Consider the following 25,022-nt stretch of genomic DNA (forward strand, 5'->3'; position numbering starts at 1 on the left):
CCGTCTTTGAGGCAGATGTTCACCCAGGTGTTTATGTGAGACATGGAGACACACTTTCCCACATTACAGTATAATGAAGGAGTAGGAATGGGTGTAAATTATAGCTATATAAGCACAATGCTGATGATCCAGTTTTTCTTAGGGTATTTTATCAATTTATGTAATACACTTTACAGTTTTGCATACTCTTTGACCTTGTCTTCCACCGAGCGCTGGCCAGAGTTATTGCTAAGTGATGGAAGAGTACGCTGACACAGCAGGGTGTTATAAAAACTATCCTCATCTCACCCGGCTACATGCCATTGAGCTTCTCCCTGAACACCCTGCACGCAGACCCTAGTGGCTCACTGATCCCTAATGTTTCTAAAGGACGCATAACTTCACCAGCATCCATTCAAGCTGTCATATTTCAGGTGGAGGTAGTCACAGTGAGACTGAGTGTGGTTTTTGGAAAGACTTTATTGTGCTGCACAGGTGAACACTTATGCGGTATTACATTGAGTGTACACACAATACAAGAGACAGAGAGATAATAAAACATTGCACAGGAAAAACAAAGAGGAATAAAAGTATATAATTTACACATCTTGTCATAAATAAAGTCTACACATCTGTGAATAAGCAGTGGTTCATTTTCATAAAATACACAACTTCTGAGTGGGTTTCTGCTGCAGTTCCTGGGGAGGGGGTTATGTAGTTGGAGAAAACTGTTTGGCTGAAAGAGCTAGATTAATTTATATGGAACAGACTTGAGTATATTTGCAACATATGTATTATTAGTTAGATCTGAACCATTACTCTATGTAATAATAATCATAACTCAATTGCTTCAGTGTATTTAAAAATGTACTTTAAAAAAAGTCCTTGAGAACCTTTCTTTGCTTTTCTTCATATTCAGTGTCATCTGTAGCATTTTGGTCAAGGTAACAATGAATGAATGACTGTTAGTGTAATAATACTACTGTATACTACTGTAAGCCAAAAGAAATGGACATCGAAAATAAGAAAAGTATTCCAGCTTTGGTCATATGCCACAACTTTATGCATAACAAAACTTGCTTTTGAACTGTGTGCAGCTTCTATCATCTTAGCCCTACGATACATTTAAGGATCAGGACCCTGGTTTGTCCAACATACACAGAACTCATGTTGGGGATACTCTTGAACAGGGAAGACATCAAATACCTTATAAATTGTATTGTTTGGATGAATATTAAAGGCTCAACTTCACTTGAAAATATGTGCAAATTGTTAGGAAACAAATGAAACAAATGTGTGCACTTAAAATGAGTGCAACATGAGAATGTAAATCAATCTAGTAACTAAGATTTTGTCCATTGATCTTTTTCTCTCAAATTGTCTGCTGAAGAAAATATGGAGGTGAAGAATTTCCCTTTTTCTGCTACAGACGTTTGAAATAATCACTTTCTTTTCAGGGCAAGGAGCTCAGTTTCACATTGTTCTCGGTGTACTGTCATTCATTTTGAACCTGACATGCATGCTGATAGGCTTCTCTTGATCTTTCTTTACCCTCGCTCGATTGAAAATGAAAGCAAAGATTCCCTAAAGTGAAGGAGAAAGATAACAGTAACTGCTTATCTATCCATAGCACCTCTACCACATTGCACATTGCCTGTCCATCCATTTATTTTTGCTTTTATGTCTATCTGCCTGTCCATGCCTGAAGGAGACCACAGAAGGACTTCAAGATCAAGAGACATGATGATATACAAATGGGAAATGTCTTTTGAAGTTACAGTTGAAGCACATCGGGATATAATTTAAGGCAAGTGGTAATAATATACTTTACTTTCCTTTTCAAGTAAGGCTGTGCTCAAAAATGATCTGAAAATCCCTCAATCAGCCTGCAATCAATTGAATTAAAGACATCAGAAAGTGCTGTGATGCTGTAGCAAAGCAAGGCACACAGCTGATAACATGTTAAGTGTTCCAGCAAAATACAGTAAAAAATGTAAAAATAAGACACACATTGCATCTGCAACCAGTGTGTCTTGAGCCGGTGTTTCAGTATTTGTTAGAAGTGTTTTTACATGTTTATTACACATAAAATGAATCAAACTAGCACAGACTGGACTTTAGCAGCAGTATTTGCCCCCCTCCTCTCCCCCCATCCTCTTTGCTGTGGTCAACTATGTAGAAGCACAAACAGAGAAGCAACCAAGTGATGAGTGTGTTATGAAAGTTACTACATACAATACATCTTAAAACAAGTATTAAAATAAAACTTTAAAATATGACTCAGAACAGTACTCAGTACATAGAACAGAGCAAATTAAGACTATTATACACAAACACTATCTTTCTTTTGCGGTGGTCAAAACAACTCTGCTTCTTTAAGGCATTACAATCTTTTTATTTTAAATGGGATATTTTTCTAAATAAGTCATCGTGACAACTTTTTATCATCTCACAAGAATGAAAGTAATAATTTCACCTGTAGCCAAAAGCAAATGACACGTTTGATTGGTAAGGTAATGGCTCTTCAAATTTATAATATCCCATCTTCTGATGCTGTCCTTCCCAGTCTGAACATGTAGTTGGAGGGCAAATATTTAGCCTCTTTCATTGTTAAATTATACTGCTTTTAGATGATTGGTCAGGATCAGTGGTGTTGTAAGTACTCCTAAAATCCCAAAGTTGTTTGTAATTGAATACTCTGCACCAAATCTCTTGCTTCCAGAGTCAGATTCTATGTCACTGGAATGTGTGAGAAACTCGACTGCCTGCAGCTACTATCTCCATGCAAGGGTCCTCTCTAAAACTGAGGGAATGAGGCGAGCTGTGCAAGTGTATAGCTGACAGGTAAATGTCAAAAAGGTCATCAATGATACATCATCATCTTACACAGTTGACCTGGGTGTGTCTTTCTCAAAGGGAAATGTCCCTGTCTGATGTCTGATAATCTGGCTCTCAGATTTCGTCTTTTCTGTCCGTCTGGATTATAGATTTAGAGCTAGAAAAGGCTTATGGTTCAAGTTGACAAGGAAGCACAAAGAAGAATATGAAAGATCAGATTAGGTCTCTCCTTCTGTCATCACCTAACTTGACATAAACGTATTTCACCAGATGTTATGATGAGGATTATGGGAAGTGTGGTCTTTGGAACAGTAGGTACCTGAGGTGCCTCATGTGGCATCTTGATGCCAGGCACGGCAACATAAACGAGATTTAGCTAAGCTTAGTTTTTCTTTGTTTTTTGGTGCCATAAACCTTGAGTTACAGAGGGAGCAGGGAGAGTAGTTCTATTAAAAGGGTAAAGAGGGTGGAGAAGAGGGGTTGTATTGATCCTCAGAGTAAAGTAGGGTGTAAAACAAGAGGTCAAAGGGGCCCTGGGTTTGATTTTGTGGCTCTCCCTGCCAGCTTGGTGTACATGGGGATGTTAAAAAGTTCTCTTGGTATGGTTCTCCTCTGGGGTAACAACCAACTCTACAATGGGATAAAAACAAAGATGTCTCTAAATGTGTCGACGACGATGGTGGTGATGATGGTTGTGCATGTCCTCCATCGTGATCCTGCCCCACACGCCGATCACAAACGTTTCAATCTCACACTCATTGTCCCCGCGAGCAATACGGAAGTAGCCATTCTCTCCCCAGTTCTTTCCCCAGGAGTTGGCAGCAATCTGAAAAGGAAATATATTACAGAGATTGTAAAATACAGTCAAAGATACTACAGATGTGACTTATTTCAATTCAAGAATGCATATGGTCATATTTTTGCACATTAGGCAAGAAACTGAACTTACAACACTGTTGAACACACAAATTAAAATTGTATTTTAATGGAAAAAGTGCAATGCTTTGAACCAATAAAGAGCCAGTTTGGTCTTGAATGTACTACTACTTTACTACAGTACTATAGTTTTTTAATATAACAAGCTTTTAACAGTGTTACCAGTTCAAGTAAAGTTTTTAGACTCCTAGAGAAGAAAGAAAAAGAAAGAAAGATGTCAAGAAAAAAAGATCTTACCCAATATTTTTTTGATGTCCCATCATAGTGTCTCTCCTCTCCCCACCTGGTACACAAAGCCAGGAGGATGGTTACCCAACATGCATGAGAGTGAAAACCCAACACCAAAATATACTCAATTACAAATATCAAAATAGCTGTGTCAGAGTTGCACAGTTTTTTTTTAAAGTATGAATCATTTCAAGCAAACATGTCTGATGTAAACACCCCTCAGGAATGTGTTCACCCTAGACACACTTGGCATTATTTGACAGAAAATCAGGAAGAGGTATAAGTAGTATTCAAGTGGTTGGAAAAAATCTTTCATCTCATTAACAACATCCTGAAAACAGATTATTTATGGCTGGACACCGCCTTGTTGCACTCCTACTTCATTTCATTCTAAAGAACACGGAATTCCCCTTTTCCTGTGCCGTTTCCGCACTCCAGACATGAAACAGGAAGGAGAGGGTAGGTTAAGAGGAAGTGAACACCACCTCAATCCCGTCAACATACAAAAAGCAGACAACAACACTGAGGACGAAACCATTCTAAAAACACAGAAATACATGCAAGGCATATTGCTACGCTCTTGCTCGCCAGTAGCTTTGTTCTCAGGAAACCTTGGCTAAGACCCATAAATTCCCATCATGCCTTGCATTTGGTCTTAGTTTAGCAGCTGCCAACTTTTAGACGCCTGCCGTTTCTGCTTGTCATGATCAAAACATTCTCCCAAAGCTGATTCCCATCCTGTTTTTGCACTCCAGGCCTTTCGTTTCCCAAGAGACTCCCGGTGCCCAAATCACTTGTTATCTTTTATAAGGGAAAGGAATGCTGGGAAATAGTGTGGCTGGTTTCAGACTCTGCCAACTCAGTAGCCCGCCACCATAGCAGTGCCAGATGATGCCAACCTTCTATCAGCAAGTGACTTTATTAGCCCAGTGTTTCTCTGACTGGAGTCAGACTGCACATCGACCAGCAGCAGAAACATTAAAGTCAGCTGTATAAACAACAAATGCCAGCTACAATCTCAAACAGAGGTGGCAGGACTACTCTGGATGGATGTGTGTCTGTGTGCAAACACACCTGTATGTGTGGTTGTGTGTCCACATATGCATGCCTGCCTGCCTGCATATTTATTGGTATGGACAGAGCCAAACAGAATCGGACCACTGCTGATCTCTTATCTGGCCTCCAATCAGCTCGTTTGCTCACTCGGGGACAATGATGGGCATACTGTCGTGCCCATGTGCCCCGCCCTTCCCCAACGCCCCTTAGCCCACCCCTGACCTCTTCTCCGGGGGACTGATCCCCCTCTCTCTGTCCAGTGCAGTCAGGATCAGCGGCCCAGACAATGCCCTTTCCACCACAGTGGACCTCAATGCTCTTTCTACAAACTTTCCCAGGCTCTGGGCTTAAAGGAACGCACTGCTATGGGATTTGGTCTGTGTAAACATACTGATGCCTGTGGCTGGCAGGTTGGTGCTCAAAAATCTATGTCCCCCGCTTCCCCCTTTCACCCTATCCGTTCCTAAACCCATGTCTATGGTACATCCACTCATCCAGAGTGGCAAGGAATCACAGTGTCAGTAGAAGGAGCCAAAGAGCTGGAGGCATTTGGGGAACTGGGAATCCTCAGCATCATCTCACACCTTGCATACCTCCACAGTTTATTGACATACTGAAGGTATAGAGACATAATTACAGTCCACAGAGTGTGATCCTGGTGAACAAACATGTTCACAGTTTTACATTAAGGTATTTCTGAACACTGCGTGCTACTGTAGTATGTGATTTAAACATACTAAGTACAGGTTAGATGTTCACATGTCAATACATGCCATACTGTGGGATGTCATAAAATGAAATGGCATAAAATAAAGAGAACATGCAAGACATGCACATGAAAAGGGACAGGAAAAGTGGAGGTTCTTTGGTAAATGAGCTGTGTACTGTCCTCATCTATGGCCAATCAGATAAAAAAAAACCAGCAAGATTATTGTTATCGTAGCCCTTAACTACACTGTCTGGAGTTTTGCAGAAAATGTCAGTTAAGTCAGAGACAAGCTCAGACACAATGGTGTAAGGTTAAGTCAAATGCTCACAAAAACACATTCCTGTGCCCCTATTATATGGCCCATTACGATGTAGCTGCTTATTTTTCTAATTTCAGAAAAGTGAGACCAGTGAGCAGCAACCTATCATTGTCACAACAGACACCAGCTGGATAAGTCACTCTGTAAAATATTTACAAGTAAAAGGGATGTTTAAGACTTTTTACAGCTTAAAACCTCTGCTGGCCTTTCACTGCCCTCCAAAGGAGACATAATAGGACTAGGCCAAAACCTATACAGCCAGACCATGTAAATAATTTTTTCCAGAGATAGTTAGTGGTGATCTGTACAATGTGAATTCCTGGATATTAAATGTTCATCTGTAATTTTCTGTGGTGACTGATGAGACGCATGTAAATGCCCCCTGAAAACTTAATTGAAACTGTTTGCACTGAATTATTTTGAAAAAAGCAACAGCCAATGGGGAAATTCCAACACAGGGCCAGCTGCACCAATGGTGTAACCTATCAGTCAGTGAGTGACAGACAGACATTCAGAGTTATGGGGCTAGTCCGTAGCTGGTCCAGAAAAAAACTGCAGCAAACAACTACCTGTCTGTCTGGAGATAGTCTAATTTACAACAAAAGTGTTTTTGGCTTATTGGCAGAAGAGGAAAAAAGAGGAAGCGGTTGTGGTCACTGAGTCAGATGGCCAGCTAAGGAGTGATGATTGAGACACCACAGAACAAGAAGAGATATGGCGAATGTAAAGGCAGGAGAAAAGAGAGGATGGGGGCAGGTAATCCAGGTGTGTCAGTGGTCTGCCCGTCTGCATATTTGTGGTCGCCGAAGTTACTACATAGAAGAGGACGGGGAGGGGGGCCTTGTCTGGGGCAAATGGAGCAGTGGAGCCAAGGTGTGTCTTCAACAGCAATAGACTGGGAGGGACGCTTATTCACAGGTACGCTTTCGACTGGTGAAGGCTTTGATGAGGCTTGCAAATTCAAGCCTGATACCAGGACCAACTCATATAGAACCTGATTCATCCTTTAGATACACTATTTATGTTGAAATGGCTGAGCATGTAGCAACAGTGAAGTCTGACACATGGATACCAGGATTACAATGACCAATGGCAGATGTTTATTATCCAGTCTTCATTCACTTAACAGTAAAGTTTGTGTGACATGAAGTGAATTTTCATCCTTATCAATGCTCCAAATGAAAAGTTTTCATTACAGAACACAAAGACATAATATGAAAGTCTAGCTATGTTGAGTCCAATCAGGTTAAGGCAGACAACAAAACCTTTACTTACTGGCTTTCTATGACTAATAAGCTAGTGGTTTCACAGAACAACACAACAAAAGGTTAATTATTAAGCATACTATACTATTAACTTACCCAGTGATCCTGACTGAGTGTGTGCCATGTTTGCGGTATTGTGAAGGTTTGGTGAAGCTGACGTCAGTGTGTTTGTAGATCCCACTCTTATAGACAAAGAAGTCCTCGTGGACCTCCATAATAGCTGCAAGCACAAACAAGCTGGGAGTATTAATACAAAGATATAACATGCACATGCACACACACACACACACACAATATTACTCTCCTTTATAAGAGCTGCTAAATCTATTATGCGCAGTTAAAGATAAAAATCTTACTCAACCCCTTAGATTAATCTAAAAGTAATTTTCCAGTTTCGCCTAGCACAAATTTCAATTTCTCCCCAGAGTCACACACACCCACACATCAGAAAAGGAAGCTGTGTGTGTGTGTTTGTGTGCACTGTTCCATGCTGCAAAACTGAACTCCATGTGACTTTCCTATTCCAGCTCAATAGGAATAACTTTCTGGATGTACAGCTAAGAAATTCCCTTATTTGGAAGTCTACCTGCACTGACTCATGTTTTTCCTTGGCTGAGAACCCTGTTCCTTTACCTTCCCTCTTATCAACAAATTATAAAATGAAATAGAATGCGTAAACAAACACACACGCACCTCTATGCCTTTAAGTCAGAAAGAAACTCAGGCAAAAAGGAAACTTGATGTGAAGCCAATAGGTCTTCCTGAACTGCTAAACAATAAAACACACACACACACACACACACACACACACTCACGCACGCACGCACACACGCGCACACACACACGTGTATCTATTCAAGTGTACTTGACAATGGTCCAGATGGGCACCAGACAGTGAGGTATGCCAGTAAAGGAAGGTCAGCTCCACTATACTGACATGAAAACCCATCATTTCTGACCAGGTGACTGGGGTCAGAGTTGAAACGCGGGACAAAACTATCAGGATCACAAGGTCAAACATGACATCATGGGAGGTCAAATACCCAATACAAGCCTTCAAGGTACACATGTTTGGAATAATGTGTGTGTTTTCCTGCATGTCCCTCGGGAGTGCAGTGTTGTGCTCATTTTTAAAAAGAAACATTCACTTGGGAGCACATGTTGACATTAAAATATTATCTACAAGTGTATTTAAGGATCACTCACACACACACACACACACACACACACACACACACATAAAAGGACATCACTTACCTTGCACAGGGCCATTATCCATAATCTCCTTCATAATCTCCTTGTCCTAATAGAAAAGATAGATGGAACGATTTATAGGCAGAGGAGAGAGAGAGAGACAGAGATATCATTACATGTCGGTGAAATGGAGAGGATGAAATCAACCCCTGGATGTTAAGAGTCAGGTAATAAGATTGAGTCAAGCAGGGCCCCATGGTCTTAATGCCTGGCTTATTGACTTCACAGATCATCAGGAGACAGAAACAACAGGCTGTAATGATTTTAAGAGGCATTAGCCGTCATTTAGCATTGATGGATGCTCCTGATAAACCACATGTTGACTGTAGCTCAGTGGTGAACTTAGAGTCGGATAAGATGCGCGAGGCAGGGTGCAGAGATGGCTTCTGGAAACAGTTTTAGTGAATGCTATGTGATACTCTGGACTGTAAAGGAAGGACGGGGGCACACAAAGTGGACATGAATTATTTTATTTTATTTTTTTCAAATTTAGATCACCCAGCTTCCAATAACCAATTAGGATTCATGTTTACCAATTTATTATTTACCTCACAGTTGCTGGGAATAACTGCAGTGCAATATATACTGATATACGTTGCTAATAATACAGCACAGTTGTCGGTATTTTCTTAACCAGTCATTACTCTCTACAGTATCAACTTACTGATTCTGGTTCACGCAACCCTGTATTGTAAGAATAGGTAAGAATAGGTGACGTGTAGACACAGTACAATAATTTGATATTAAAAAGTAGTCACAGTAATCAAATCCCACATACGCTTTTGAGTCTAGAAAGAATAATAGATGATGATTATGCTGTTATCCTGAGTACAGTCTGAAAATTGGTATAATTCACTCACTGATATACAATATTTTTGGAGGCAAAGCGGTAATCAGAATAGATTACTGTATAATTCTGTATTATATTTCTATAAACCTCCTAACGAGGCCAGAACCATGAAAGCTGCCAGCTGAAAATAAAAAGACAATTTCTTGCCCGTTGTGCCTTCACTGGAGACTTCTTTCCAGCACTTAATCCTGTACATTCCCATGTTCATTCACAAGAGAGTCAAGTATGCATGAGGAAAGTGTGCAAAAACACATACTGCAATAAACACGTGAGAGAGATTACAGTCTACTGTTGCACGAGGGAGCCAGAAAAAGGTACAGCAAACTTACGAAAGTTCAGTGTTGAATGATATTAAAGGCTTGTTATGCTGGTTGGGTGTTAAACTGATGTAGGAGAGAAATGCTTGTGAAATGCTTACATTGGATGAGAGCCTGTAGGGTGGTGTTGACTGGTAGATGTCATTGTGGTAGTTGTGTGTGTTGGGGCAGCGCTGCGTGGCCTGCCTCTTCCCCCGGCCGACTGAACGACTCTGCATCATACAACGGCCAATTTCTGCTGGTGTTTGCTGTGGAGGCACGTATGGGTAACAGTCTTCTGTCACCACTCTATGAGAGGAAAAATGGAAAGATGGATCAAATCTTTAGTAATCACTACTTATTTGCAGGCAGTGTTGCTTTTTTGTTTCCAGTTCATAAAAAAGGAGGTCTTTACCCTCTACGTCGGAGGTACCACCAGGCCCCATCGATGCGTCCACCGGCACAACCTCCCTGGTTTCTTGTGTCACAAGAAATGAGGTTCTGTGGCGACAACTGAGGAGTCATGTGACCCATTGACTGGATGGAGATTCTGTCTGACGCCACAGCTAGTTAGAGGAATAGACAACATTACAAAATGTTATGCCCAAAACTTTTTCAAAAAATGTTTAAACACTGTATGTGATTGCTTTATAATTAAACCAAATTATTTTATCCTCTAGACTGTTAATATTTTGCAACCAGAGGACTAGCAAGCTAAAATATAATATCCAATGTCCATTAATCATCATGAGACACACACACACACATCCTTCAATTCTTTTCAGGTGTTGGTTAACAAATATCTGCACGGAAAAACTCAAAAATATTGCATGACTACAAAAGCTGCCAGCATAGCATCAAAGAGGTGTTTTTTCTGTCCTGTATAATGATAGCACATATAGAACATTTTCCAGGTTATTCTATTGAGAACCTACATGCAGTTGAGAAAGCCCAGGAGGCTGCACAGTTTCCCTGGTCAAGTGGTTCGTGAATCTTCCCAGGCCATTTCTCTAAGGAGTTGAAATAGAGCGGCAGACGATCTGTCTGAGGATCCATGTTCATCTGACAGAAGGACAGATGAAGAAAGAGTTAAGGAGACAGTTTATACAGTCCTGCTTCAGTGTAAAATCCCAGTCAAGAAGACCATATAACACTCTAATTGAGAAAACGTTAATTTTCTCGATAACAATCATCACAAGTGAAAACAAGGATTTAGAGAGGCAACATAAAGCTGCATAGTGAGGTGGGTGTAAATTTAGTATCAGTTGGTGCAGCGTATTGTTTGCACACAACAAAACACAAACTAACAGCTGCAATTAAAATACTTGTGGATCACGGGCAGATTACATAAGTCTGCTAATCAACCCTCCAGTAGAAGGGTCTTATTCACAGACGATTAGGACCATTTGGCCTAGTGTCAATCTCTTAGGCTGTGAAATAGACGGAAAGCTTTGATCCTAGTCCACTCCATGAAACTATGAGGCCATTTAGTTACATCAGTCTTAAATCTAATGCATCGCTTGGACACGGTGAACTTTCATTCTTCAGGGAGGCATTTATGTAGACTATCAATGTTGCTTTGATAATAAATCTTTATTACAGGGATACGCCTACAGTACAAATATTTTTTCTGATAGTGCACCTTCACCCATAGGTACTTCTCACATACTTAACATGTTCAATCTATTAGTCTCCTCTTGGGGTTGGATGTGCCCTTAAATTCTCTGTTATGTGTGATAATGGAGCACACACTTCTGTACACCTGACTTCTCCTCTCTCTCACAAAATGCCTGGCTTCCTGTTCTACATTCCTTGGATTAATAGTGATGTATTCAGAGCACAGACTACCTGATACATAACAAGGGAATGTGCTGGTTAGAGATATGTTATTATGGAAGGTCAAAGTCCAAACAGGAAGACACCTGACCAAGAGGCGTAATAAAAGAGGAGAAATGGCTGCAAGGATAACGTGATTATGTGTGTGTGTGTGTGTGTGTGTGTAATAAATTCATTCATGAATTTCCCTTCCCTTGCACGAGAGTCTGCAGACAGAAAGGAAAAGAGAGATGGAGAGAGATTTATGAATGGGCTCTGATCTGGTTCCTGGCACAGGTATGGACACGCAGACGACGGAAGAAGAAGGAGGGGGATTTGTGAAGTTTTTTGGCGGAAGAAGTCGTGGAATGCTGGGAAAAATGTTATGGGGTAGGAGGTTGTGAATGGATGAAGCGAAGGATAGAGGGCGGAGGAGGGGTGTAGACTGAGGTGGAGGTTGCTCTTTATTCTCCAGGCAGCCACCATCTCCTCCATCTTCTCTGTCTGAGCTTTGGGTTCAGTCTAATGTAATCTGTCTGTGTAAAATGTAAACAAAAGCCGAGCGGCTCAGAATGGGCTGAGGTTCCAGATGGAGACACCATCGAATTCTAACAGGCCAGCATAAGCAGGTGAAAAACTTTTTGATCAGCACTTCCTTGTTGTAGTAGCTGTTAAACCTGCATATCGCAACATCGCAAAATCGCAAGTTCCAACAAAGTGTCACATGAAAAGGCACAATAACAACTGTAGCAATTTACATTTTTATTCACATTCTCACCTGCTGATAAAACTTCCTGCATCCCTCCACCAACACCCCCTCTAACCCAAATCTCCACCCTACATATGTCACACACTCACACTGACTGATTTACAGCACATACAGCATGGTGGCTCTAAATTAATAATTTTAAAAATCTTTTTTAATGTGTAGTAATGTGATTAGCTGAAAAGTTGAATTCAATAATAAGACATATAATCTGTCATTGCTCAAAAATGGCTTAAAATGATTGATTAAATCCTTGCTTGACCAAATGAAAAAAACAAGTTTTAGGTTGAAATGAGCTGTTCTGTGTTATCATTACAGCCTACTATTCACTTTTCTAAACACTAAAAAATCTGGTTTGGCACATTTTCAGCCTACCATACCCAGTAAAAAGGAAGTGATTTCATTCAATGGATTAAAAATGTGTAAACTGGTTTTTTTTTATTGCCTCACTGTTGGGTCCATCATTACAAACATCATTACAAGAACTTTAGCTTATGTCAGTCTGAATTTTGGGGAATTTTGTGCAGAATTATGCACAAAGAATATGGACTATTTACATTATACTATAACACTAACTTACAACAAAAAAAAGAAAAAAAATCATGACATCTTGGGCCTGAAGTATTATAAAGCTTCAGTGAAATGTTGGAGATTTAATGAGAAAGATGTAAGTGACATTCTTGGCATGTTTTTCTAACTTTGAAGCTACTTAAGTGGAATTTGAAGGGGAAAACCACAGTTTGTAATATGATACTCTACCAGTCCCCTTAGGAAGATTTCTCCTCTCTTAACCCCTTTTTAAAACAAAGTCAGGGTTCAGAGGTCAGGTACAAAACAGCAACACTGGAACTGGCAAAGATTCTGTGACTTGCACCTACGCTGATTTATACTTGTGTTATTTGTGTGTTCAGTAACTTGACCACCTTACCAAGCCACTAAGTACAACATACAAATTATTTCTCTTTGTTTTTACTGGTGTTTGTGAACTGTGTAAGGACTATTTTGTACCTGGATCTCATTCATGTTCATAATAGTCCTGGAGGGTCTCTGAGTTCCCAGGCGGTAGCGGATACCCTCGTCCAGAGTCATGCCATAGAGCTGACTGTAGTTAGATGCTTTCCACCTGACAGTGCAAAACAGTTGGAGAGAAAAAGAAGAAAGAAGACATGATTGTAACCATGAGTAGGAAAGATCTAATTTTAGACCATCAAAGGCATGTTCATGTTGTACATTTTGATGTCTTTTACCCATAGTTTCCTCTGTTGACAGCATGGATCATGTCAGGCTCCATCAGACAGGCATGCTGCTCACACTCCCAGCGTCCTGTGACCCCACATGTGCTACAGAGGTGAAAAACAGATATTAACACATTTCAATACAGCATATCTGTTGTAGCTGTGACTTATTTCTATATTAATATTAAAGTCAGTGAAATCTCAGAATATGCCAGGACTGTGGAATCCTGAATAAGAAGAGAGGAGAAACGTCAGAAGCTGGAAAATAAGGGGAAAACACAGAATGAGGGGGAGAAGTTAAAGGGAACATGAGCCTTTTAAGGCTGCAGAATGCGAATCCTTTTTTAGTCAGAAGATAAGAAGAATGGCTAAAGAAGTCTAGCAGATGGCAAAGGAGATAAGAAAGCAGGATATTAATGGTGACTTTGGGAATATTCAAAAACAGATCAACTATGCTCTGGGTACTTTTTTGATGACTCATTGTGAAGGACTGTATGTGTGTGTGTGTGTGTGTGTGTGTGTGTGTGTGTGTGTGTGTGTGTGTGTGTCTGCTTGTGAGTGTGTAGCCAGACAGACAGCAAACAAATCACAGACTGTCACTAATAAGTAATCATACACTTGATTTCAGCTCACTTACCACTGATACTTAATACTTAAGATACTTAAGGTACTGTCTAAATCCTCACAGCACATTATTGCATTTTCTTCCTTACTTGCTCGAAGGCTCATCCTCCTTAAGTGGAATCATACCTCCCCTCCCACTCACAATAAATGGATCCATGAAATGCTGCGATGTATCACCCTGGAGAAGATAAGGTTCTCCCTCAAGGGTTCCTTATGTACATTCTATGAGACGTGGCAACCTTTTGTAAACCACATTGGCTCCCTAACTGTTGATGCTGAAAATGTCTAACTGAGACTGAGCACTACACCCCCCCCCCCTTTTTTTAATTTACTTTTATTTTTTGTATCTATTTTATTCTCCACTCACCCTTTTTTGAGTACTTACTTATGTGTTTACCTTACCTCAATTGTTAACCTGCTTACTTACTATTGTTTGCTGTTATTGTTTGCGTGTCCCTTGGTGTGCCTTGGTGTGAATGTGTTGTCTTTCTGTGGGTTCTTTTTCTGTTTTGGGTGAGTGAATTTAGGGTGTTCTGGTGGGTGTGGAACCTTCCTTCAGTACTCTGTTACTGTTGCCGTGCCTCAACTACGCATCTGAATGTATTACGGGACCACTCCAGTATTAAAATCAATAAAGACATTTTTGAAAGATACTTAAGGTAATAGATTGAAATTTTGTTGTTCCTTAGTGTCACCAAAGTCCCATGAATTTGCGGAAACTGATAGTTTTCAGAATATTTAATCTCATATAATTCCATAAATTTTATAGAAAACTCCAAAATTGATGCCTACAATAATACTACATTTAAAATGCCAGGATACACTTCTACTTGATGGGTGAACATTTATGTGTGTACTTAACTACAGAGTCATTTTACACTGTCATTATTCATTTTAAACCCAGTATATGAGCTTGTTAATCAGTCATCACAAATTTTACGCTCATCATTGCTTTCCATATCAAAAAGTTGTATGGACTTCGTTATTGACAAGTGGGAGATAATCAACTCACAATATTCATTCAAGACTCAACTGTTTAAGATTAAAAATAACCTCCAGTAAATGATCTTAATGCTAGATAATACTAATTAATCTTCATGTCAACAAGCCTACTGACTTAGCAGTAGGACTCAATACAAATGTTATGTACCTTTTAAATGAATTCCAAACAAGCCTCAAGCTGAATTCTTTCATCCCTATTTGGAGATCTTATCAGTGTTTTCATGGTTTCTTGGTCATTTGACAGTAAATTGTTGAAAAAATATCTTGATCTCGATAAGATTACCTGATTAAATAAAGTAAAAAGTCATTATAGATAATTAAGTATTACAGTCAGCCGCAATGCCAGCAGCTGTTTTGGGAATATTATAATGAATGAGTGCATTAGGGGGAGAAGAAGTATGAGGGGTGTTTCCCACACAGGCATGTATGGTCTGCCACCCACTCAGTCTACTGTACATTATGTTTACAGAGAGGGGAACATGCCCAGGAAGATCATTAAACACAGTCTCACACACAATGATGAACAGGCCAAATTCCCCTTTTGTCACGCTGAAATCTATAGAATATGTATCACTACTCAAACTCCACTCCTCCCTGCTGGGTCTCGGAGACACATGTGAAAATACAATATTGGGGCACCACACACAATGACTGTCTGCCCAGCATCCCACAGAGGACTGTCAGATGGCTTTGATTAGAGGACAGAGAAGATGACCTCTCACCTTGTCCTCGCTTCAGGAGGAACACAGGCATGTGGCGCAGTGCCAAGGCTTCAAAAACAGCAATAAATTCACACGGTAAATGAATGGGACATACACCGGACACACACACACACACACACACACACACACACAGGCATATTGACAGACTTGTGGAGACAGAGGGACAGAATGTAACTGAGAGTGAAATGTGAGTGTTTGCATAGACAGTGGGCAGCCATATTTCACATTCTCCATCACATTCCCTATTAGAGGCAGACACCCTCTTCACTTCTGACCGTACATACACACTTTCATTATCTACATATACACACCTGAGTTACATGAGGTGTACAGATCCCGACCAATCAGTGGGAACAGAGCCATGTTTGTGTGTGTACAGATATGATGTTATCTGTACAGTCTCAGAAACTGTACAGCAACATAAAAAGCCCAAGACGGTATTGGCTCGTGGCCAATATGAGGTACATAAAGAGAGCTGAACTGCAGCCAAATCAAAGGTGCGATAGTTCCTCCTTTTGGCTGCGTGAGATTGCGGGTGCAAGCAGGAGGCGCCATGTTATAGATCATTCAGAGATAAACCGTTACAATATCAGGATGCCAATGGCTCAGGGAGGAAAGGACCTCAGCTGGCGATCCCATTAACACAACAGAAGACTGCCACACATATCACAGTGCATCTTCACACACACACACACACACACATGCACGCAACAATAAACATAAAAGTTGTTTTAAAACTTCATGCTCATATTGTGCTGTGTTTCTATGCTTCATAGTGCTGACACAATCTGCCCAAAAGTTATTACAAGCTACAATAAAACTGTAGTTGCACATAAAGTTTATATTATGATTTTGACACTTATATCAACGTGCTATTTATTGGTTGTATTTGTAATATTTGAGTAATTTGGTGTCAATGGACAGTTAAAACATGTAGGAGGAACAGCTAGAAGCGTGCGGGGGCTCAACCACTGTCAATGAGAGAGAGGAAGAGCTGACTGTCTTCTCAAAGCGGAAACCTTATTCTCCGCCCTGCATTAATAAATGAAGAGAGTGGGAGTGTAACAGGGAGTGTGTGTTTGTCCTTCTGCGCCAAAGTTGTGATGCAATTTTTCAAGTCTCCATGTGTATTGCCTTAACACACACGTGTGATGCCGTATGCGCATAAGACTCTTTTGTTTGGTGGTGAAAGTGGGAGTTAGCAAATAAATGCTATTTTCTAGTGACCCGGAAGACTGGAGGCTATTTTTAGTACGTAGCTTGTGTTTGCTCAACCTCTACAAGTCTTTCCTCGTGAAGAAACATTAGCTCTGCCATTTATCAACTCAGGCTGACTTCCATTCTCACCTATCTAAGCGCCCATCAGCCCCTTTAGGTCAGACTAATTGAGCTGCCTTGATAAGAGTCATACTTCAGGCCTATCAAATTGACAGAGTGCAGCTACTTGAGTTGAACAGCTGCGATGGCTTAAAGCAGATGATGGGGAGATTAGTGAGGTCAGCGTAGTTAGGGTGAGACATGTCGTGACAAACAGCCACAGCATGTTCTTGTTGTATTAAAATAAATATAATACAGATGTACAAATGGATGTTAAATCAACATTTGCTAACGTGTCTGCAAGCGTGGATGTTCACACTCAGGGACTTTGAAGAATGACACAGATGTGATAAACCTCAGTAGAGAGCAGGTGAGGAATTAAATTTCTCCTCTTCCTGTCTTCACTCATTTGACTGTTCTACATCGCCTTGTATGTCGTCTGTATCATGCAGAAAAATGACATAGCAACTTATTCACATGGTAAAGAAGGCCATGAAGTTAAAAGACACTTTATTATAATATCCAGGCTCAGTTTTGTATATTAAAGGAGAGTGGATTTTATCGAAAACAGGGCAGCTTCAAAGCTCAAAAGGAAATCTGTTTCAATTATTATTAAATTTGCCATGTTACTCACACAGCATTATTAAACAATTTGAAGAAATAGCATGAGGCCTGTTCTGATTTATTTTGAGATATGAAACTGCTGTCCATCCTGCTACAGAGCCAGACTACCAAGCTGTTCTTTATTTGATGGTAACAAAGAATGCTTTAGAATAATTAAATCTCCACAGTGCTCTGGCTGGACACAAAATATTATTTTCATTGTTGTTGTTCCTGTCCTATCTCATTATTGTCATAAAGGCAAAGAACTAAGATAGAGAGGAAGGCCTAGTGTGTGCATGTGTGTGTGTAAATGATGATTACATGATAAATGTAAAATACTGCTCAAAATCAAATATTATCCCACTGATCCACTGGCGGCAACATATTAGAAACATATTTTGTGCAGACAATCACTACTCAAACCCACTCAACTATATTTTAAATTCCATAGCAGATCATTACATTTTTTAAAATAAATACTGTACTGTATGTCAGTGGGATTTTTTGAGAAATATAATGCACAAGACATCTGCTTCTTTAAAGTGGTTGCATAGATATGCAGAATCCTTTGCTTGAATATTTGATTTGTTGAAGTGCTTCAGTAAAGTGTTTAAACAAGTAGACACAGAGTGCATAGATTAAACAGTCAAACTGGGATTGAAAAAATATTTTGCTAATTTAAAGGCACATTTAGGGGGAACCCCAGATTTAAGAGTCTGAAAGAGAGTGATAGATAAAGAAAGAGGGGTTTACATACCATAAATTGCAGTTCTCTTTGTATGTTTGCCCCGTAAAGAACTTGTTTCCATTTCTTTCGCAGGTGCCTGAGAGGAGACAAAGAGAGCCAACTTAGTATACATGGATTTGATATTGCAAAACAAAAAAACCTTGCCACTAATCTCAAGGAAAGCCTCAAATAGAGAGACAAAAAAAGAGAAGCAGGGATGTAGATGACATATACAGGCCTCAGTGTAATGTAATTACACTGGCCAAATTCCCTCACTTGCAACCACAACAAAAAGTGTTCATTGTAAGTCTCCTAGTGTGTGTGTGTGTGTGTGTGTGTGTGTGTGTGTGTGTGTGTGTGTGTGTACAGTGTGTGAGTGTACACACAGAATATGTGAGGTCTAAGGAGTTCTGAGCTCCAGTAATCCAGTGTAGGAATGCAGCGTTAGTTTCTTTCCTGCCTTCCCAGGCTTCCTGGGCCCTCGTCATGCTTTAACCAGCTTACACTTCACTTCGCCATCTCTAGTGAAATGGAGGGCCAAGAAAGCAGCCGATACATTACATCCATAATTAGGCACCAAAAAATGATCAGCTGCAGTGGTGGAGTAAACTCATTTTTGTCATTTCCATAAGCCACTCAAATAATGTAGCGGAGAGCATTCCTTTTGAATGAATATGACCCATTACACTTGAACCCTGAACCCTGCTTGTTTCAGATTAGGAAAACTATATTGACACTGTGACAGACTCACAATGAATCTACAACCTACAGTAATTTACAATGCAAGGTGTTGTCAGTGTGAATTTCTTAAGGAATTTAGTGCATGAGCTGGCGGAGAATTTACAGTGTGAGGAGGTTTCCCCGTCTTCTGGTGTGAGGCCCAGTGCAGATAGCAAGATTTACGACTGAGGCCCTCAGATACCTACCTACCCACCTCGCAGCTGTCTGACAGTCTATCACAACTCAGTTATGGCAGAGCTGCAGGGTGTGACAAGTTACACACTGATCCAGACGAAACTTGTTGAACTGATTGTGTGTAATTTCATTTAACGGGCGGCTGTGACATATGTTATATAATACAATAAATAATTATATAATGACTTTCAAAACACAATGAGTAAAGTTCAACTAAAGTAAATAAAGCATTTATTATTGAGTTATGGGCTGCAACAGTCTGTAACTGCCAGGCAGCGATAAGAGAAACAGCCTATTGTAAAAATCTGTCACCACCTTTCTTTTGAAGAGCCATAGCCTTTCTCCAGGCTGTGTCACTGATTGGTCAAACATGCATGTGTGTGCATGTTTTCGTACGTGTGTTCACAAGCAAACAATGTGTGTGTGTGCATGCATTAGCTTGTGAATGTGCATCCCACCTCATGAGCCCTACCTTGTTGTCCAGGGAACACATACCTGGAAGGACCCTACTACCTCTTGTCCTGCACCCGTTGTCTGTCCCCCCCTTCCTCTACATAGCCCACATTCTTTCTCCTGACCTCCATTCATCCCACCATCCACCCCTCCTCCTTCTGTCTGGGTTAATAAGAAGCCCACTGTTCCCTGCACTTTTCTCAGGTAGGTCTCTGCTGTCGCTGGCACATTTTACACCTCTGCTCTGAGAGAGTGGCACTAAAGCTGTGTGGGGACGCCAAATGTAGTCAACCATTTGGAGAAAATGAGCTAAACCAGTTTATTCACTTAGAGACTGTATGAGAATTATCAGTGAGGGGTGGGGGTGTTAGAAAAAGGGAAGGGTATAATCTTTTTATTTCAATGAAGGGAGGCTAGTCTGATATTTTATGGGAGAGCAGGGGAGGGTCTTTTATTCTTGTACCATATTTCAGGCTTCCATTCTGAGATAATTGATATGTCTGTTTTGAGAAACGCAACACACAATGTGGAACTGATTGGTTACTGATTGATAGTTATCTATAGCCTGTGCACATGCTCCTTTATTCTGCATCATAATAGCAGCCATAGCAGCAGTCACAAAAAGGGCCAGTTTGCACATTCAGTTGCTGTATGATTGTTTATTTAACCACTCTATTCAAAATTAGTGTGTGATTAGATTAGTGATTCAGCCCTCCTTCACACCTCACTCAATTTTTGAGTCCCATATCTTAAGCATGTATCTGTCTTTTAAGGATGAAAGAGGGCACGTGTGTAATAGTAATTCATTTTCAGTTCACTCTGACTGAGCTGAGCCTGACCTAATTAACCACGGCAGGCCCACACACACTCCTGTAAAAGTCACTGATGCACACACAAACTTACCAATGAAAGGTGGCTCCACGCCGAGACATTGACTCCAGAAGTCTGGGCAGCAGTCAGAGACAGTGCGGTTGCAGAACAGGTCACAGTAGCAGATGGTGTCCAGGTAGGGCACTGTGCACAGGTCGTCCCTACCTGGGCAGCAGCCTCCTCTCCTCTGGCAATATGAGCCATAGGGGTCCCTGATGCCACCTACATGGAGTGGACTGGCAAGCTCCCTTTTGGTCCTTCTTGACAGGATTCTTTCTGCAGTTCCCTCTCCCACCACCAGGAGTAGCGTCGCCATAGTCAACAGGAAGAGGTTCATGGTAAATCTGTGAAAGAATGGACACAAGGAATAGGATATAAGATGTTTATGATCCTTATTCTTATGGACAGTTATACGATGGAATGGAAAATGTTTGCTCGCTTTCCAAAGAAGAAATACTTCTCGCTTCACAGGAGAAGAGGTGAAGAGATTACAGTGTGAGCAGAATATTTGGGATATAACTGAACCAACACACCATCCTCTTCCTGCTGTAAAATTCACATAGACTACAAATACACTCATATACACTTGGTAGCACACACACACACACACACACACACACACACACACACACACACACATAAAAGACATCTTTAAACAGAGTTGGCCAGTAAATGGTCAAACTCACATGATCCTTGGTGATTGTCTTGGTGCTTATTTTTTTTCCAACTTTCCTCTCAAGTAGCCAAGACAAACAGCAGCTAAATATGAAAATACACTCAGCAAGAAAGTGGGAAAACAAGTGTTCAGCAATAGAAACACATGGCTTTTTAAATGCTGGATGACGCATGATAGGGTCATTTCAGGTCTCAGGGTGAAAGGCTGGTTCCCTGAGACTGTTACACAAGTACATGTAGCTCCCACATTTTACTGTTTTTTATTTGTTTTGGGTTTTTTTCATAAATGCTGGTATTATATTTACTCATGCAGATCCCCTTGTAATAGAATATTTTATCTCAGAGGAACCTGCCGGTACAGTTACTAGAATGAGGGAGGGACATTATCATCCAAGATTAGGATGGTCACAGTCACGGAAATAAAGTAATGTCCTGCTGTCAAAGCTCATCTATCACACTGGAGGAAATTATCTAGCTGAATAGACACAACACACGTTGAGTAATAATTGAACCCAGAAACAAAGAGGTTTATCTAAATGCCATGTAACAGGTCAGAAGTAGGTTAACTATACATATACTTCAAATGTCTGTTAGTCATAGAAACTAAAATGACCACGCTTGTGCTGGAGGCTCTGATATCTCACAATTTAAGGGCAGGATTTTGGACAATCACTAGATGTTCTAGATGTTCATGAGTCAGCACTTTGAGAAGTGTGTGAAACTAACAGATAAACATGCGAATGTCATTTGAAAAAACAACAACATGAAATATTGTTTACATAGTGCTATTAAAGGTACATTTTAACCCTATGTGGCACGTGATCTTCAACTTTAGATATGATACACTGTGATATGAAATATTTCTACATGGTAAAAGTGTCAGGGATTCAGGTTTGAAGAAGCACTCTACTGGTTTTAATTTTCACACAATGCACTCTAGTGTGTGTTAATACATCTCCTTCAATGGTCAGGCTTTTATTAATTATTCATTTTTGTGTGTGGGGCGGTATGAAGTGGCTAAGGTTAGGGGTAAGGGTTAGGCAAGTGATTTAAGTGTGTGTGTGTGTGTGTGTGTGTGTGTGTACGTGTGTGTGTGTGTGTGTGTGTGTGTGTGTGTGTGTGTGTGTGTGTGTGTGTGTGTGTATGTGTGTGTCTGCCTGTCTGTCTGCCTGTCTGTCTGTCTGTCTCTCTGTCTCTCTGTCTGTCTGTGTGATTGTAGGTGGGTGTGTGAGTAATCCAAACTCTCACTCTCAGGCTTAACACAGGTCAAATAATCATCCATGTGTATGTATGTGTGTTTATTGGTCAGGTTACAGAATAGTGCAGTCTATGAGGGGCTGGACAAAGGCGAGGGGTTGGCCTGCTGCTTACATAAATAGCATCATTAATTATCCAATCAGATCTCAGAACACAATAGACACTCTGCACATAAAGCAGGGGCCCCGGAAAAGATCTTTGCTGTGCTGTTTTCTGCATGACTGCGCCTTTAGTTGAAATACACACACACACATACCACACTCTACACTAGCGCACACACACACACACACACACACACACACACACACACAGAAGCATATGGCAGCATGGGATGGGCAGGTCTCCTCCTATACACAAGTGTTTTGTTGTGGTACACCCTGAGCAGCAGTGCAATAAAACACCCACCAGTCTGCCAAATGAGCTGCTGAGGCCTTCAGGTCAAACTGCCAGGGTGAAAAAAAAAAAAAAAAAACACAAGTGCTGATCATAATGCTGGCAGCTGATAATACTTGAGCAGTAGCTTCTCTATACAAAGTAGCATTTGTAACCAACAGCAAAAAATCACCCTCATTCTCCCAGTAGCTCTCAGATATTGCGAAATAACAATGATCATTTTAGCATATTATCTAATTTTCTTGACCAAACTAGCATGTAAAAACTCAATATTTCTAACAGATTTATATGGATTCATATGATAAGGAGACACATTTAATACGGAGCAACAAACATTGTAGCCTTACAGTATATAATACACCTCTTTAGTCATGTCTCTGCGGTTTACAGAGTGTCACCGAAGCTGCCATATGGCTCATCAGTGCTCCAGACAGCTGTAGCCAAGCTACTGATCCCACATTGCAGCTACAGGAAAGATGAACCCTTTGCATGTGGCTCACATGCACGCTCAGTCACACACAAATATTGTACATATACACATCACATAGGTTGCATCAGAGGAGTCAGTGTCAGCTGTCCAGCTCGACCTTCATCCCAGCTTCAGGACCACGATCACAAACTCAACTGGTTTGATCTCAGTGAACAGAGCATTACAGTATGTAAGACTGATTATATCATACTCAAACGCATAATTAAACAGCCAGTTATCCCCAAATTTCAAAGTGGTATGTAGCAATCCAGTTAATTAGTTTTTAATTTTTTGTAGTTTTTAGAGATTTAATTAAACAGCAGCGCCTCTCTCCAAAACAGTGTTCCAGCTAGTCTGAACAATGCCCAGACCTCAATGTGGGCAAATGAAACTACTTTATAATAGCAGGATCAACATGTTGTGAATTTTTTTAATGATGTGGGCACCAGAAATCAACTTATTATCTCTAAAGTATCTATGCATTTGGATACAATTAGAGGTGTGTGAAAAAATCTTGAAAATGTTGGTAAACCGAAACTTTAATTTCCCCTGCTTCGACATGCTCAGACCACACTATTTCCTTCGTGCAGCTGAACTTTGAGATATCACTGCACCACCCACAAGATAAATCAGCCTTCCTGGCTCAGTATGCTATTTGTAAAAAGCTCTTTCACACAGCCTTTGACTATTATCTGCCCAGCTGTATTTTTGTAAAACACCCACCAGGTCAAAGCAGTGGAGAATAGAGAACTTTTTTAATGCTGTACAGGTGTTTAATGAGGCTTGCACCACAACAGGTGAGTGAAGGGATTAGGTCTTGGTGCTCTATCAGTCTCATTGTGAGGTACACGAGAGGAGCAGCCACACACTCACTGGACTCAGTAACCTCTTCCAAAAAAAACAAACAAATCCCACCAGTGTCCCAATCATATTATCAAATCTATTAATAACGTTGTGAATATTGTGGCCTGCCATCCAACACCTAGAAAGTAAATATGTCATATAACAGTTAAGACTTGACTAATGAGAGAGATATTAATGGTAACATGAGGAAAAGTGAATGCCACAGTGTGACGTTCAGCCTGCACCTGCCTGGAGTCTGGCAGAGGAGAGGGAGAGGGTAAAAGCGAAGAATGCAAAAAGTTTCCTTACCTTGTTTGGAGAGAGAAATCAGATGTTTTTGTAATCCGATAGAAAACTGGAGAGTTGTGTTGATGCCTTGCTCAGGAAGTCCTTCACAGGTAGAGAGTATTTTGATAAAAAGTCAGTCTCTCTTTTCTCTGTTCCTCTCTCTCTCTCTCTCTCTCACAGGATCTGCTCTGTCACACTCTGTCTTCTCTATATACAGGCAGCCAGCAAGGCTAACCACTCCCCCCAATGCCCCCCCTTCACTCTCTGCCCTGTCCCCTGGATATACTTGGCTTCACTGCCTCCTGCTCTCTCTCTCTC

At 40.6% G+C, this 25,022-nt stretch overlaps 1 protein-coding gene across 1 annotated transcript; it reads right to left on the reverse strand.

Moving 5' to 3' along the window:
- Positions 1-965: 965 nt before the first annotated feature.
- tinagl1 (tubulointerstitial nephritis antigen-like 1) lies at positions 966-24,854 on the reverse strand. The gene is made up of 12 exons (XM_053334672.1): positions 24,726-24,854; positions 20,813-21,123; positions 18,572-18,638; positions 13,559-13,651; positions 13,320-13,434; positions 10,666-10,792; positions 10,146-10,296; positions 9,853-10,039; positions 8,588-8,633; positions 7,427-7,550; positions 3,991-4,036; positions 966-3,643 (listed from the first exon to the last, which is right to left on the reverse strand). Exons 2-12 carry the CDS (start codon positions 21,114-21,116, stop codon positions 3,476-3,478), a joined length of 1,428 nt encoding a protein of 475 aa, XP_053190647.1. The 5' UTR covers positions 21,117-21,123; positions 24,726-24,854; the 3' UTR covers positions 966-3,475.
- Positions 24,855-25,022: the final 168 nt, after the last annotated feature.

Source organism: Scomber japonicus, chromosome 15 (genome assembly GCF_027409825.1).
Source record: "Scomber japonicus isolate fScoJap1 chromosome 15, fScoJap1.pri, whole genome shotgun sequence".
NCBI lineage: Eukaryota > Metazoa > Chordata > Actinopteri > Scombriformes > Scombridae > Scomber > Scomber japonicus.